Source organism: Thamnophis sirtalis, unplaced genomic scaffold (assembly GCF_051295495.1).
Source record: "Thamnophis sirtalis isolate CommonGarterSnake01/CBP01778 unplaced genomic scaffold, rThaSir2_p1.2 scaffold_5, whole genome shotgun sequence".
In the NCBI taxonomy this organism is placed as follows: Eukaryota; Metazoa; Chordata; class Lepidosauria; order Squamata; family Natricidae; genus Thamnophis; species Thamnophis sirtalis.
Window position 1 is genome coordinate 68168554 of NW_028261385.1, and position 18022 is coordinate 68186575.

The following is an 18022-nucleotide window of genomic DNA, read 5'->3' on the forward strand; positions in this document are numbered from 1 at the left end:
ACTAAGTACTGGATGTTTAAATTAGTATTGCTTCTTATTGTTGGTCTGTGGTGGTTCCAGGGATCCTGCTTTTCAACATTTTGTGAGAGAAATTCACTACTGAAGGTGTGCAAGGCAGTATCCACCCAACAGGTGAAAGTTCAAAAATTCAGCTCGGTGAAATTTATTTATCCTGGCTGGGGAGGGATGTGCATTGCGCAATGATATCCGTACTGGGAAGAATATACCTGTTAAGGCATGCAGAAAAAGAGAAGGACAAAACTGGGGAAAGCTATGGGAAATAAGCAAGAAGACCCCTCAAATGTTGACCCTAATAGAAAACAGAGGCAAGTAAGGAATTGAGAGATGGGAAATCACCAAAGTCAATAACTGGTAGCAACTGGCACTCACTGAACAGGTGAGCTGGATCCTGTTGCAAAGTTACCAGCTCAAAAATCTTTTTTCCCCCAATGAGTTTTGATAGTTCTCATTGAATCTACTTACCCACTTCAATGTATCCTTGAATTAAGAACCATGGTTAATGACTTATATAACAATCTGGAACAAACCTTATTATTAAGTCGGGAGCCACATTAGGGCTTAGATAGAAGTTTCCTTCAAAGGAGGCTGATCAAAATCAGCCAGATGGTGGAGAACTGTGTCACAACCCAAGCTCTGCCTGTTTTGTATGTGCACATGACAGCAGGGATGTGGAGCTTGGATCACCACACCGCACCCATCATTTTGCACTTATTTCCTCTTCCTCCACCCACCCCTCCACCCCACATGCCACTGAGTGGCAAAGTATAAAGACTATTTCTGATCCATAACGTGGCTTGGCTTCGGCTTAGCACATTGCACGAAGCCAGCCATTGTGGTTTGTTAAGCCACGATTTAGGACATCGCGCTGGGTAACTCTGTCAAACGTTGTTTGTTTTGTTTTTTGTTCAGTAAATCGTGGCGTAACACGAGGCGTCGATTCGCTGCGTTTAAACGGACGGCGCTTTGACTTTTGGGAAGGAACGAGGGCGATGGCGAGGGTGCACCTGGACCGAAGACAACCCAGGTAACCTTGAGGTTGTCGGAGCGCCTGAAAAGGGGGGGGGGCAGATCTGCTGTTCCCGGAACAGCGCCGGATCTTCATCCGTACAAGGAAAGAAAGTAAACGCTGCAAGTTTAAACGCTCCCTTGCCTCCCAAGGAAAACAGACCCACGTCGGGCCAGAAGCGGAAAGGCTCCTTCCCGAAAAGTGAACGTGGGTTGGTGGGGCGTGGCCTGGATCGCCGATCGAGGGACTTTCACTCTCCCTGGGGAACGAGCCGAGTCCGCTGACAATTCAGCCGGAGTTGCGGCCTCCCACCCGTTGCTCTCGCCTGGCCCGCGATCTGTGTTTCTGCCTGGCGGGGAAGAAGCGCCCGAGTTATCCGAGGGACCTTCGAAGTTGTCAAAGAAAGGGGCGCCCTCAGCCCGGCTTCTCCCGGGGCGCTGCCGAGCATGGGCGGGCAGTGCTGCTGCTTATCCGAAGAGCAGAAGGCGAACCGGCTCTTGAGGCTGGAGATCGAGCGGCGGCTGCGTCGAGACAAGCGGCGTTCTAGCAAGGAGCTGAAGCTGCTGCTGTTGGGTGAGCCGGCTGGCCCGTCTTGCCTGGGTTTGGGCTCGGCCAGGGTGGGGCGCTGCCTTGGGGATCCGCTTCAGGAGCGATCTGGGGATAGATCGGGAATCTCCCGAGAGCAGGGGCAGAAACCATGAGCTCACGCTGCCAAGATCTCAGGATTTAGGTCAGGATTCCCCAAATGGTTAAGGAAGAGGTTCTGTTTAAGAACCTTCAGAGCTGAAGAAGCTTCTTGGCGAAACGTCTTCACCAGAAAGTCCAGTTGTCTCTTGAAAAAAAGCACCTTTGGGACAACCATGACCTGGATGACTGAGAATCTCCACAGACATTCTGTTTAAGAGTTGCTAGAATTATTTTAAGCCCTGGAGGAACGTTGTCCATGGGGTCACGCTGGGTCGGACACGACTTTGCAACTAACAACACCAAGTATTATTTTGGCCTGACATTTTAGCATGGTAGTTGGGACTGAGATTTGTAAATATGCTTATTCCTGATTTAAAAAGTTTATTTTGAATAAAATTACTAGTATATTACCAATTTAAAGGGCAGACCAAGGTGCTGATGCTTCCAGGGAACTTACTCAAGGTTATTTCCAACCTTACTTTACTGAGAGATAAAGACAGACAGCTGAATGCAGGAAGTTTATTCAGATATTGTTTGGGGAGGGGCAGCCACTGATTTCTTATCTAGAATAGGTGAAAAGGTGAATAGGTGAGTAATGCTGTATGTAGTCTGTTGAGTAGACTTTGAAGTCCAGTTTACATTGCTCGGAATTGAGGGAATGTGGGCAGAATTTATTTATTTAAATTAAAAAATTTAATGTTTAATTACAACAAATACAACATCCTTCTTTACATGCTATAGAAAGTGTATCAGTTGGTTACAAAAAGATTTTCATGCATCTCTTCCATAGTCAACAAACATAATTCATATTAACTTAAGTATTTTAACTTAAATATTTATACATGTCACCATCATCGTCTCTCCATTTTCATTTGATTATAATTGTTTAAACATCCTTCATTATAAAATATACCAAAATTTAATACATAACCACATACTGGCCTTTCAATTACTATTTCTAAAATCCTCCACTAACACTAAATCCTTATGTCCTATTCTAGCTAAACATCCATAATATTTAATAACAAAGTTTAATAATCCTCCTTTCCAAATCACTGTTTAAAGTTTACATCCAGTTTCCTTATGTTATACCCATATCTATATATATGTTGTTATTCTTATCCCTCCTTTATTTCACTATATCCTGTATCATAACATTTTCCCCCTAATAATCAAAACTTTAATTGTATCTAATGTTGTTGTTGTTGTTATTATCATTATCATTATCCTTTATGTATAATCCAAAGGGATTGCTAATCTTGCTTATATGGGTGCCATTCAATATTCATATCTAATTATACTCATCATAACACTACACATTGTATATACATTGTATATCAATATACATTGTATATTGTATTTATTTAAGCTATATCTATTATCAATAAATTTCACTAAGTTTAACTAGTTTTAAATTATATTCTTCCATCTATCAACCTGTATCTTTCCAATAGCAAAACAGTCTCATATTTTCTGCCATTTGTGGTGCCAGTCCTCTAATCATCTTCTTGGTCACCTTTGTGTAGACTTCTCTTAGCAACTCCTTGCTTATAAGATTTCTCATATAATCTTGATGCCCTCTTTCTGTTTCCTTATTCAGCTTATCTTTTATTGTCAGCAGTGTTATCAGTGCTTTTGCTAATAGAATTTCTCCCTTTAAATCCATAGATTCTTTAGTTTTTTCTTCTTCTGTATCTTGCCCTCTGGAATAGATTTCCTCTCCATTTAATTCCTCTTTCAGTATTCCATTCTTTCCATTTTCAGAGACAAACCAACCATCATAAATATCAGCAGGTTTAATCTCTTTATATTCATTTTCCACTTTGATTTTTTGAGTTTCAACCACCCCGTATTGCATTTCATAGACATCCTCAATTTCATCATCATATTTTATTGTTATGTGCTCTATGTATTTCAGTTTTTTCTCTAGTCTTTCATATGTATTTGATAATTTCGGTATTTCTGAAAGTATCTTTTGCAAACTTGAGACTTCTATTTTCTTTTGAAATTGTGCCATTCTAACAAACACAGCTGCTCTAACTTGGAAGGTTAATAAAATTAAAGCATAGATTCACAAAGAACGTTGTTTTCACTTTTCCCTGATTAGAAATATACTTCAAAGGGACATCTGTGTGCTTCCCTTCTTATCACTCTCTGTAGCCAAGCAGTAAAACCTTGTATTGCCAAGTCAAAACAATCCGTAGAGAAAAAAAGTGTTCCCTTTTCAATACACAAAATTCCAATCAACAAATCCTCCCAGCCTTCGAGCAGCGGTAATACTGTTGAAAATCTAATTCCTTTTGTATCTTTTTTGTATTTCAAGTTAGAAAAAAGAGTCCAATCTTTAAATAAATTAGAAAAATACCCACAGCAATGAAAGAGGAAAACTTTAGTCCATAGGTTACAGAGAATAATAAAAGGAAAAATAGAAGAAGAAAACTTAATCTATCCGTTTCAATTAAATTCCATCCATGAAAATTGCATTTAAAAAGTAAGATAACCACTGTCCAAAACCATTCCAAATTTAATCCCACCGTTTGATTCTTCTATTCTCCAATTTAGATTAATTTTAAGTTTTTATAGGCAGTCTCTTTTTAAAACAGTAACGTTCCTCACCAGCTGGAAACACTTTCTGTATCCTTCCATTTTGGAGCCGCCCCGACTTTGTCAGCCTTGGCTGGATTTTTTGTCACCGTCTTGAAGAACTTCTCTTGCTTCTTTCAGGGATTTTGCAATATTCCTGAGGTCAGCAAGACATATTCTTCCTGCTCACCATCTCTTCGAGACGGTTTAGGTCTGATTGGACCACCCAGCAGCAAAAGTATTGGCTGCGGTCTCAGAGCATCGAGACCTCACGTCCATCTCATCGTGACGTTGGCTCCTCCCCCCAGGAATGTGGGCAGGATTTATGTACATAATTGCAGCATGATTTCTTTGCCACGTTTGCACAATTTATTCTTCTGCTATGACTGGATGCTTTACTGCATGTTAGGGCTTCTGGGTGGGGGTTGCCTCCATTGTGGTGCAAGAACCCCGATATGTCTCCTTATTCCTAGGTAGCATAAGCCAGTATTCAGTTTGGATCTGGCACTGCGCTCAGTTCAGCCATGAAACTCACCATGTGACTTTGGCAAGCCACTACTGATATAAATCCATTGCCCAAGATTGTTATGATGATAAACCGGAGTGGGGAGAGAATTATTTTGGGGATGGTTCAGCCAGCATGCAGTTAATAATGATCATCTGCCTTGATCATCTGCAGCCCCTCTGTATTTTACTGAACCATTAGATTTATGTGAGAAAGCTAAAAGGAGCCCAGAGGAAGGAAGCCCACACTGCATCCAAGGCAACACACAATAGTAACATCAGGCTGCACCTTTTTTTGCTAAGCTTTACAGCTTGGTTCTCTGCATGGTGTTCTTTTAAAGGGAAAAAATAAATAGAAGCTGTGAGGTAATAAAGTTTTTATTGTGGTCCCAATGAAAATAATCACCTTCAAGACACACACACCCCATCCCTTCTCATCTCTTTTTTTTAAAGTATGGAATTTCACAAACTCAACATCCAGCCTATGTACCATTCTTGATGTCTGTGTTCTAATCCAGGAGCCTCCAACCTTGGCAATTTTAAGCCTGGTGGATTTCAACTCCCAGAATTCCCCAGCCAGCAAAACAGTTGAAGTCCTCCAGGCTTAAAGTTGCCAAGGTTGGAGAACCCTGATCTAATCTGTATCCACCCATCCTTGACCCAGGAGAAACTGTACCAGCCTGACATTTGCTGGCCTCATTGGCGTTTGTCATCCCACCTTTCTTGTCTCTGTTTCCAGTCACTGTCAGGCATTTGACTTTCTTCCGTGGTAAGAAATGACGATGCTTAAGAGATTTTATGCACGTAGAGGTTGTTCTTGGATAGTATTGAAATAAATGAGCTTTAACAGTGGTATAATTAACAACTTCACTGAGGATGAAGTGAATGCAATGTTTTGGGAACATCGCTCTTGTTATAGTGATTGTGGTGTGATTAGTAGAGACGTAGAAAAGCAGCCTGTGTCTTCATGATTTTTGGATAATCCTCCTAGCAACAAGGCCTTCTTTTTCTGACCACCCATTTTGACCAACCAAATCATAAAAAGCAAAGGGCCAAAAAAGTCCGATCTGTCTCTCTGCTGATATCCCCACTACAGTATTCATCATGAAAACTCAGCAGCTAAAATATACCCTGTTTCCCTGAAAATAGGACCTCCCTGGATAATAAGCCCAATCAGAGTTTTGAGTGCATGCGCTAAAATAAGCCCTCCCTGAAAATGTTGCAACGCAGCAGCAGCTATGAGGTGACCACGCTTGCTGCCTCCTGCACTTCAAAAATAATAAGACCCCCCCCCTGAAAATAAGGTCAAACACTTATTTTGGGGGTCAAAAGAAAATAAGACCCTGTTTTATTTTGGGGAAAACACTGTAGCAACAGAAGGAAAAACACATTCCCCTGTTCTCTTCCAATTAGCCAATATTGTTTACTTTCACCATTTTTAGGTGCACAGAATGCCCAGAGGCATTCCAGGGAAAAGACATTAGTCAAGAGGCAGGAACTAGTAGCACTTTGCTTTTACAACATGGATATTCTACTTGTCCAAAATATCATAAATGGCCATTAAGGATGGGAAGCAGTTCAGGTGAAAGAGAAATGTATTTTGAGGCATTACAGATAATCATCGACTTCTAAACCATTCGTTTTGTGACTATTCAAGGTTAGAACTGGAAAAAGGTGATTTATGTCCAGTTTTCACACTTGCAACTGTCGCAGCATCCCCATGGTCGCATGATCAAAATTTGGATGCTTGGCAACTGGCATGTATTTATGACAGTTGCACAGACCCGCGGTCATGTGATCACCTGTTGTAACCTTCCCAGCCAGCTTCTGACACGTAAAGAGTGGGAAAAACCATATTGTCTTAGTGATCACATGATTCATTTAACTACTGTCATGATTCACTTAATAACTGTGGCAAGAAAGGTTGTAAAATGGAGCACAAGTCTCTTAACAGATGTCATGCTTAGCAGTGGAAATTTTGTCCTCCATTGTGATTTGTAAGTTGAGGGCTAACTGTATAGAGAAGGGGGGAAAAGGGTATTGACATAGCTGAGTCAGATAGGCCAATGAATGACATGGAATAAAAAACATCGCTATATTCTAATTAAAATTTCAAATGACTGCTTGGAGGGAGAATTGTAGTAGGAGAAAGGTGAACTATTTTTCAAAACATTTTTATGTGTATTCATACAAACACAACAGTAAAATAGCACTAACCATATTTTTTCTTGCTCATATGATAAATGGAGATATTCTATTTAGTATATTTCAAAAATATTTTAAAGTACTGGTTAGAGTACTTGAAAAAAGGGGTAAAGTTCATGTGTGAAACCTTGGCTTTTTCATATAAGTAATAACTTTTTGAGTGAATCTTCTGGAACATGTATTTCTGTTCTAAATATCAAATAAAGCAAATTCATTTTATCTGCCAATTCAGTTATTGCTATTACTAGCACTAGCAACATAGTCTTAAAACAATTGAAAATAAAGGGTAGTGATTTGAATCAGCATAGGTAAAATAGTTGGAAACCAAAATATTGACGCAACTAAACCTCATTAAAGCCAGTAATGTATTGTATCGTGCTTTCAAAACCGCATTAGTTATGCCTGAAACTCATTTGTGGTTAATTATTTGCTCATTCTATTTTGTTACTACTGCAACAGTGATTTTGAATGAAATTCATGTCTGAAACTAAAAACTGTATTGGATGTTCACAAACCAAGACAACAGCATCTTTTGAGATGGGTTCCTGGGAATTGTTTAATAGAATGACAGACCCTAAATGTTCATTTTACCACTATTCCCACAATCTGCCAGATTTGAATAGCAATGACGGGACCAAGTCCTATATAACTCAGGGTTTGAATTTCTAAGCTCACATCTATACAACTACTTCAGCCACCGCTTCTAGAGCAACTTATGCCGGGGCAACCCAAGATCAGATAAGCAGCGTGTTCCCCCCCCCATCCCAATTTATATCACTGTAAAGTTAGTGCTATGCAATATGTGACTCTAAGTTTCAGTGGTATCTCCTTTGGTTGCTCTTATGCTCAACTGGGGTTTATGGTGGGGCACATGACTTTATAAGTAGTAGTACTTTCAGAGTATCCTCCTACCCAAGCTTTCCGCACAACAGTTCTTCTGCAGGACATTGTGCATTGTAACTTCCTTAAAGTGAAGCTCAGAAGCTGAGTCTCTTGGAGATTTTCTATCTCAGGTAAATTCTTCATGACAGACCTGTGTGAATAGACGCTCTTTGTTGAAGTCTCCTCTTATCAAGAGATAGGACAGGAAGGGTCAAAGAGGCGGGCATTTTGATGACTATTCTCATTTGTAACAGTGTATCCTCAACACAAGAGTGGCCTTCCTCTTATTCTTCTTTGTTTAGTTTAGTTTAGTTTAGTTTATTGGAATTTGTAGGCCGCCCTTTTCCCTGAGGGGACTCAGGGCGGCTCACATAAACTAGAAAGGGGGGGGATACAGACAACAAAATAGAGACAAATACTAAAATGGTAAGCAACATACATTCATCATTCGGGAGGGGTCACTATCCTTATCCCCAGGCCTGGCGGGCGAGCCAGTTCTTCAGGGCTGTGCGGAAGGCTTGGACGGTGGAGAGGGTGCGGATCTCTACAGGGAGCTCGTTCCAAAGGGCCGGGGCTACTGCTGAGAAGGCCCTCCTCCTTGTAGTTGCCAGCCGACACTGGCTGGCCGATGGAATGCGGAGGAGGCCTAACCTATGAGATCTTATTGGTCGCAGGGATGTAATTGGCAGAAGGCGGTCTCTCAAGTATCCAGATCCACTGCCATGAAGGGCTTTATGGGTGATTAATAGCACCTTGAAGCGCATCCGGAGATCGACAGGTAGCCAGTGCAGCTCGCGGAGGATAGGTGTTATGCGGGTGAATCGAGGAGCACCCGCAATCACTCGCGCGGCTGCGTTCTGCACTAGCTGAAGTCGCCGGATGCTCTTCAAGGGCAGCCCCATGTAGAGCACATTGCAGTATTCCAGCCTAGAGATCACTAGGGCCCGAGTGACTGTTGTGAGAGCCTCCCGATTCAGGAAGGGTCGCAACTGGCGCACCAGGCGAACCTGGGCGAATGCCCCCCTGGTCACAGCCGTTAGGTGGTGGTCAAATGACAGCTGCGGATCCAGGAGGACTCCCAAGTTGCGAACCCTCTCTGAGGGGTATAGAATTTGACCCCCCAGCCTGAGTGATGGTATATTAGTCAAATCTTTGGGAGGAAAACACAACAGCCACTCGGTCTTTTCCGGGTTGAGCACAAGCTTGTTAACCCTCATCCAGTCCATAACGGCCTCAAGACCCCGGCTCACCACATCCACCGCTTCATTGAGTTGGCACGGGGCGGACAGATACAATTGAGTATCGTCCGCATATTGATGGTATCTGATCCCGTGCCTGCGGATGATCTCTCCCAGCGGTTTCATGTAGATGTTGAATAGTAGGGGGGATAAGACCGACCCCTGAGGCACCCCATAATTTAGGGGCCTAGGGGACGATCTCTGCCCCCCCACTAACACCGACTGCGACCTGTCCGAGAGGTAGGAGGAGAACCACCGTAACACGGTGCCTCCCACTCCCACCTCCCGCAGTCGTCGCAGAAGGATACCATGGTCGACGGTATCGAAAGCCGCTGAGAGGTCAAGGAGGACCAGGATGGAGGGATGTCCTTCATCTCTGGCTCTCCAAAGATCATCCATCAATGCGACCAAAGCGGTTTCTGTGCTGTAGCCGGGTCTGAAGCCTGACTGGAAGGGGTCTAGGTAGTTTGCTTCCTCCAAGGACCGTTGGAGCTGAAAGGCCACCACCTTCTCGACAACCTTTCCCAGAAAGGGAAGGTTGGAGACAGGGCGATAACTATTAAGGACAGCCGGATCCAAGGATGGTTTCTTCAGGAGGGGTCTCACCACCGCCGCTTTCAGTGCGGCGGGGAAGTTCCCCTCCCGAAGGGAGGCGGTCACAACCGCCTGGATCCAGCCTCGTGTCACCTCACTGCAGTCCCTGACCAACCATGAGGGACACGGATCCAAAGCACAGGTGGAGGTACTTACAGCTCTCATGGCCTTGTCCACATCCCCGGGGGTAACATCCTGAAACTCAACCCAGAGCTGTTCTACTTGGTCCCCCAGTGTCTCGGCTGGAACTGCAGGAATGGAGTCCAAGTCCGACCGAAACCGAGCAATTTTGTCCGCTAGAAATTGGGCATATTCTTCGGCTCTGCCCTGCAAGGGTTCCCCCGCCTCCCTTTTGTTCAGTAGGGAGCGGGTTACCCTAAACAGGGCGGCCGGACGGGACTCAGCGGATGCAACCAGGGTGGCTATGTATGATCTTTTTGCTGCCCTGAGTGCCCTGGTGTATTCCCTGGTGCAGGTGGTTACCATTGCTCGGTTCGATTCGGACTTGTCGGACCTCCAACGGTGCTCTAGGCATCTCCTCCGGCGCTTCATCTCCCGGAGCTCCTCGGTAAACCAAGGGGGTCTCCGGGATCCGCTGTCTCGGAGGGGCCGCAGTGGCGCAATCCGGTCGAGGGCCTCCGACGCTGCCGAGTGCCACGCAGCAGTCAGAGTCTCCACCGGACTGTGGGCGAGAGTGTCAGGAATAACCCCAAGCTCTGTCTGGAACCTTAACGGCTCCATAAGACGCCTGGGGCGGAACCACCTGGTCGGTTCCTCCTCCCTACAGTGGGGGTTTGGCCTCCGGAAGTCGAGCCTCAGTAGGCAGTGGTCTGACCACGACAGGGGTATGATGTCACTCCCCCTCAGACCAAGATCACAAATCCACTGCTCCGAGAGAAATACGAGGTCAAGCATGTGTCCCGCTGAATGGGTTGGGCCTCGAATTACTTGGGTCAAGCCCATGGCTGTCATGGAAGCCATGAACTCCTGCGCCCCGTCAGAGCTTTCACCGAGCGACGGCAAATTGAAGTCCCCCAGGACCATCAGCCTAGGGAACTCAATTGCCAGCTCGGCTACCGACTCGAGGAGCGAGGGGAGGGCTGCTGCAACGCTGTTGGGAGGCAGGTACGTTAGCAGCAGACCCACTTGACCCTTGAGGTCCAACTTTAACAGCAAAGACTCACACCCGACAATCTCCGGAGCAGGGACCCTACGAGGAACTAACGACTCCCGGATAACGGCGGCCACACCTCCACCCCTTCCCTGGGCTCTAGGCTGATGCAGCACCTGAAATCCTTCTGGGCACAGTTCTACAAGGGGGACTCCTCCCTCTGGGCCCAGCCAGGTCTCAGTAATACATGCCAGGTCTGCCCTCTCGTCTAAAATTAAGTCCCGGACGAGAGGAGCTTTATGGACAACAGACCTGGCATTTAGCGACAACAGCCTGAGACCAGGGTCCTGACTACTCACGCCATCTGGTCTTGGAGTGGGACTCCTAGGGCCGGAAGGAGGGATCTCTGCAATGTAGCGAACCCTCCTTCCCCGGTAATGGCCTGCCCTAAAGTCCCCGCCGTATCTGCCCCTCCCTGTTACGACCGCAATACCCCGACCCTCTCCTGTGTCGCTGGTCCCCTCAACCACCCCCATCGCCCCCGCCACTCCCGGCAGGCCCTCCGAATCATACATACTCAAACACTCTCCCAAACAATCCCCACGTAAGTTAAAAACATAAAAATACAACAATAATGGCAATAAAAAGTGGGATCATTCATTCAATTACATACATACCACTAACATATCCCATACAAAGTAAGAAAAGAAGAGGTAGAGAAAAGAGAGAAAAAGTGGATTGCGCAGTTGATTAGGGTGCGAGTCCAGGCAGAGCCAATTGGCTCTCAATAATAATTAGCGTCCAGTTCTGGTCCAGAGAGGGTATACAGGGGCGTAACTCACGTCCCCCTTTTTTACAGGTCTGAATAGGTCCAAAGAGTCCAGAACAATTGGGGAAAACAGGGGGTCTTCTTCCACAAGCGATGCCCCAGATATAGTCCCAGAGATGGTAACAGGTGGTCGTGTTAATAATGTTTAAAGCCAGATGGAACTGAGCTAGCGGGGCTGAAAATCCAAAGTCTGTGACCAAAGGTGGGCAAGGGTTAAAATGCCACAGTAGGGGGGCGTCAGATGGTAGATGGAAGACGCAGGGAAAAGCCTCACCGCAACCAGGGAGGGCAAAGAGTAAAATGCGTCCAGAGGGCCACTTGACCGAGCAGGGGCAAGGGAGGGAGGAGGCGATGCTGGAAGGAAAGTGAGGCTGGATAGTAAGGGCAGCTGTCCGGAGGGGCCGATGCAACATCAAAAGAGAAAATCGCCCATCCAATCTGCTCAGACCCCACATTAGTTCAATTCGTCCTCTCTCCCTCCAGAGCAATAATGGTCTTACAAAGCCCCAGTGAGGCAGCTCAATAGGCACGATGAAATCGCCTAGATCGCCGAAAAACGCTGCCGTTGTAGCAAACGTGGCGCCGCCCCCCCCACCGAGTAATGCAAGCAGCTCACGGCTTTCAGACCACCAAAGTTGTGCAGTCCGGGGTCGCCCAGAAGCAGCGACCCCCGCAAAGGTCTGGGCTGGTTCAGCTGGTTCAGTCTGAGCTGGTTCTCTCTCCCTTTCAGGCCCGATGAAATCGGTTAGGGCGCTGGGAGACGCCGACATAACGCCGCCGCCCCCCACCGCCGAATAACGCAGGCCGCTCCCAGCAGACAAAACAGCAGGTAAAACAGACCTCCGAAGTTGTACAGTCCGGGGTCGCCCAAAAACGGCGACCCCCGCCAAGGTCTGGGCTCCTCGGGTCCCTCGAATTCCGGACATCCCCAGGACCCTCCTGGAGAGTCAAAGTTGTTTGATATTTAGGCTTTTTTCAGCGTTTGCTCGCCTCGTCAGATCGGAGCAAAACGCCTGGGCGCCATCTTCCGGTCTCGCACATGCGCAGTGTTTTCCTGCTAGTGCAGAATCTGCTTTTTCTAATTTTGGCTCAACCAAGTGTTGGTCCATCCCATTCCACAGGAATTGACTGACTGGCTTGTTATGCAAGCCTGACATTATGGGCTAGGAGACATTGACTGGCCCAAAGTCACCCACAGGCTCTCATCCCTAAGGTGAGACTAGAATTCACTGTCTCCTGGTTTTCTAACCACTAGCCCAAATTGGCTCTCAGTGTCTTCCCTCTTATGACTTTCAAGAAATGGTTCTGGAAGGCCTTGATAATTAAGCAACTAGAAAAATATTTGTGCCATTATATTTCTGTTAATGTTTATTTTATATTATTTGTTGCATTGATTTTACATTTGATTTTGATTACAAGGCTCTTAAGAAAGAGAGTTTATACGCTATATAAATACAATGTGGTTAAACAAAACTGCAACAAAGTAGATTCACACTTACATTTTATTCATTTTCTTAGTAAAATTGATTACCATATTTTTCAGAGTATAAAACGCACCTTCCCCCCCCCAAAAAATAGGCTGAAAATCTGGGTGTGTCTTATATACTGAATACAGCATTTTTGACCTACCGAAACCCCGCCCCCTTCACAACAATGGACGTGCAGAGGGTTTGGGAGACTTGCAAAGTGCTTCTGGGGGCTGGGGGGGCAGAAATGAGCAAAAAACCAGTCCCCAGGAGCACTCTACAAGCCTCCCAAAGCTCTGCATGCCCTTTTTCTGTGTGCAAAAAGTGAGGCAAGCAGAGAGTTTGGGAGGCCTGCAGAGTGCAAAATCTTTTTTTTTAATTTACCTCTTCAAAATCTTGGTGTGTCTTATACTCCAGTGCGTCTTATAGTCCGAAAAATGTGGTATATGTCTAAAATTTCTGGTTACAGTTTATCGTAACATACATTTATAAATATTGATTTGCACATTTATATTTTTTAAATTAAAGTTTGAATTAAACTTCTGTTTGCTTGATATACTCAGACAGTTGCAATGTTTGTATGCAGCTCATATTCACAACTTGGCAATTTCTGAATAATTTCCTTTATTGTCCCCCCTTCATTTCCATTTTACTAAAATATACTATATACAGTACTATGCCACACACACACACACACACACACACACACACACACACCAGCTAAAAAGAGTAGCAAGGTTTTACCCAAACCTTGAGAGAAAAATGAAAAGAACAATGAAGCAAGTAAATATATAAGCATAAAAGCTGGAGGATCAGTTATTGCCATTAGTCATAGGGCCTCGAGTCACTTTTGTATTTACTTGTACAGGATTGTTATTGTATTTTTATCCCATCTTTTTTTTTAAAAATGTCCTAACTACGAGATTAGGCAAACAAGGATGTCTTTACTTCCTGATTTGATGAAGTGACAGGGTGACATCTAAAGTAAGAAACCTGTGAATGACTGTACCATAGTAATTGGGTCAAGGAGAGTTTTCTTAGCAATTACTGAAGTATTAATATACTTGTGATTGCATCTTCTACTTAATTTTAAGATATGCCAGGGCTCTCAAGTAACAAACTAGAATTTTCTGTCCTGCGTTACCTCACAAACTCTTTGCAACAAGGAATACTTCAATATTTTCAGTTATTATTTTTTTTTGTACGAACATGTAACTAATCCCTTCAAAACTTCAGTATCACATGAATGAGTGAGCATTGTGGTTGTATTAAGTCTTGAAGTGGATTTCCTGTCTGCAAAAACAAAACATAATCATTGCTTTTTCTGAGTTATAGAAAACATTCAAAGGAAAGGGAGAGCGACGGCAGGTCTCCTTGGTAACAGTAAAACCAGCAGGTTTTTCAATTTCACTAGGGGGTGAATATAGCACTCATTACATTTTTTTAGATAACAAAATAGTTTCCATTTTTTGATAGATACATTTGATATGCAAAAATACTACTGGGGGGGCGGAAGGTATTTCCATGAGTTTATTTTCTATGGAGAAAAGGGTGTTTATGGTAGGAGGGAACTAATGACTTCTAACTCCAGATACTTTATATGTATAATATAGTATTTAGTTATTATTAATTATTATGGCTGTCTCTGTGAGCTCTCCTTATCTCTGGAACTTTTACAGTAGAAAAATACACCACAGTGCAGAATTAATAAAGTAAACATTAATAGTAAATATAAGTCCAACATTGCTGGTCCCAAGCCTGGATAAGAAAGGAAGAGGGTAGGGTCAGACTCTACTATAAGTTGGGTGAGATTTCCACATAGCATCACAATGGATCAAATCCCAAACGGACCCTGAGATACAGCGGGAATAATGCACAGAACAAGAAGACAATAATAATATAATCTTAGAAGAAAAAATAATAGATTTCTTTTGATTTGTTTCTTGTATTACTACAAGAGTCATCACTTCAACATTCAGACTCTTGAAAAGCATATCTATCTTGTGAAGTTGGGGTAGGGTGAGGGGTTGTCCGAAAATATGAGCAAGCAAGCATTATCCAAATGCCTAGTACTGTATTTTGCAGGAGCTAGCAAAGCATCTAGATAACCTTTTGACATTTGAGTAATCAGAGGTCTAAGGCCGCATGTTGGTGAACCCTGATATTCTGGCCCTCTATTTTGGTTTAGTTCACTGCTGCATTCCAGTAGAAAATTTGCATACAGAATAGAACTTATTATGATCAATTAAGCTTGCTGCACCTACTATGACAAAGGGAAAAATGTAACATCAACTACTTCTAAGGTCTTCTGGTAGATCTCTCTGGAGTAGGGTAAAAAATTGCATTCAATTATTCAATGTAACAGTAGCAAATTATTTTCTCCCTTGCCTGCCTGCACTATAAATTATATTGCTGAAAAGACCAATGTGGGAAGTATATGGATCATTTATCTTGTTCAAGCACAAAAGCAAATTCCTGGGTCTAAGCTTATTTAGCTTCTGGTTTTATCCCCCCCTCCCACACCATTAGGTTCCATTTGGTGGTTGGACTTCATAGAATAGAATAGAATAGAATAGAATAGAATAGAATAGAATAGAATAGAATAGAATAGAATAGAGAATAATAAAAGTTGGAGGTCTTCTAGTCCAAGCCCCTGCCTAGGCAGGAAACCCTACATCACTTCAGACAAATGGTTATCCAACATCATCTTATAAACCTCCAGTGTTGGAGCATTTCTAAGTGACTTGAGTGACATCTGAAATCTCCCCAACATTTTGTAAGGTCCCGCTCTGTTGTTTTTGTGAAGTAATATTTGCCCCTTTTTTTAGAGGAATAGAACAAGACATTTCTACCAAAGTCCTGTTGGTGATGTTACCTAGGCTGGTAGCGAAACATTCGGAAACTAAATGACAAGCTCAGAAAGCAAACCACTGCCAACATCTCAAGCTGTATCAGGTCCACATTAAAATTAATGTTTAAAGATCAAGAAAAAAAGTACAAAAGAAAAAAGAGTTGAGGGAGAAAAATGAAGAGAAGATGGGTTGCAGGAGGTGATAGTGCCCCATTTTTGAATGAAGAATGACATGAGCATGGCACAGAATGGCAGGGTAACGGTGGGTGGTGATTGCAGATGTTCTCTATCTACAGGTAGTCCTTGACTTACGACCATAATCGAACCCAAAATTTCTGTGGCTAAGCAAGACAGTTAAATGAATTTTGCTCCACTTTGCGACCTTTCTTGCCACAGTTGTTAAGTAAATCTCTACAGTTGTTAAGTTAGTAACACGGGGTTGTTAAGTAAATCTGGTTTCCTCATTGACTTTGCTTGTCAAAAGGTCGGCAAAAGGGATCACATGAGCCCAGGACACTGGAACAGTCCTAAATATGAATCATTTGCCAAGCGGCTGGATGTTGTTCATGTGACCACGGGCATGCTGCAATAGTCGTAAGTGGGGGAAATGGCCATAAGTCACTTTCTTCAGTGCCGTTGTAACTTTGAACAGTCACTAAATGAAGTGTCATGTACCAAAAATGTGAATATTCTTGTGAATATTTTTAATTTTCTTGGTAAAATATTAAGAGAGGGAACAAACATCCCATATCAGTAGATATGGTGGCTACTTTGTTGTTTTCTATATGGCAAAACCTAATCCAGTTTTGTCCAGAATGGCTGATTTGATTGTCCTCAGCTGAAGAATTGGGATGGTCTTTGAAGCCAGCCTGTCCTTTGGCTGCTGTTTTTCTCATCCACAGTGGCATTGTCTTTCGTTTCCATTTACTTTTTACGTTGTTTACCTACCAGTAATCTTAAATAATTACATTGAATTAAACCTTCTTAATTAAATCTTCTTTAATTGTAACTCTCTGCATTCCTTAATATCTGGTGTTGCTGCCTTGCTCCATGGAACTTCTGGAAAGCTGCAGGGGCTTTGACAGTCTGCCCTCTGCCCTAGTGTTACAAGTTTAACTGTATGTGCAGGCATTAAATTTCAGTGAGCCAAATAATACTACAAAATTACAGGTTAAAGGAGGAAGACTGCTGTCAGCATAATCATCTCAGTAACACACACACACCCCAACTGCTGTCGTTAGGATATGAAAAGTAGCTTTTGTGCTTGTAAAGTCTCTGTGGTCTGAAATTGACAGCGTTTTGATAACTATGGGAGTCTGGCTTCTTCACATTTTTATGGGAGTTGGGTCATGTCTAGACCAAACCTTCATAATCTGATATTCCCGCTGCCACTTTCATATGTTTGACTATAAATAAGTCCTGCCGGAGATTGTGATGGGAATTATAATCAGTGCATCTGTAGGATACCAGATTGTGGAAAGTTTATCTTATCTTGACAGTTTATTACAGTACTTATTTGTTAAATGGACTTTTGACTTGAGGTTGAGTGTATCTTCTGGACACCATTCTATAAAAAATCAGCCTTTGATCACAGCTGGACTTAATTTTCCCATAAGTAGATGCTTGCATGCCTTGAGGCTGTGTCCAAAATTTTGCTGCTCATTAGAAAATGCTGTGTGGGGATATGCCATGATAGCTTCATTATATCATCAGATGATGAATCTATAGGAATTGAGAAACAAAGGGCTTTTATTTTTACTTGAGGTAATGAATCTTGATTTTAGAAGAATGTGGAATAACTTCAGAGTCTGCATGGATCAGCCACTGGTTACAAAAACACCAGCAGGTTATAAATTATTCTTATTTTTAGTGGAGCAAGTAAAGCCTTTTTGTCAGCTTTTGTGCTTCATTGGAAAATGGGAAAGGAGAACAATTGGGGATAATAATACATTGAGAAGCGGCAGCAAGAACTGATTGCTGTAAATGAATTTCTTTCAGGAAACTCACAACAATCTCTAGATATTGAAATTGTGGGTTTAACTCTT

At 43.3% G+C, this 18022-nt stretch overlaps 1 protein-coding gene across 2 annotated transcripts in view; it reads left to right on the forward strand.

Annotated features, from left to right (window-relative positions):
* Window positions 1–816: 816 nt before the first annotated feature.
* Window positions 817–18022, forward strand: part of LOC106547971 (guanine nucleotide-binding protein subunit alpha-14) — a 50404-nt gene continuing 33198 nt past the window's right edge. Inside the window, exon 1 of one of the 2 annotated variants that reach the window (XM_087715968.1) lies at window positions 817–1600. In XM_087715968.1, the coding sequence (XP_087572094.1) occupies window positions 1474–1600 (127 nt within the window). In that variant the 5' untranslated portion in view covers window positions 817–1473. The remainder of the gene's footprint in view (window positions 1601–18022) is intronic. The other variant, XM_087715966.1, reaches the window with a different exon arrangement.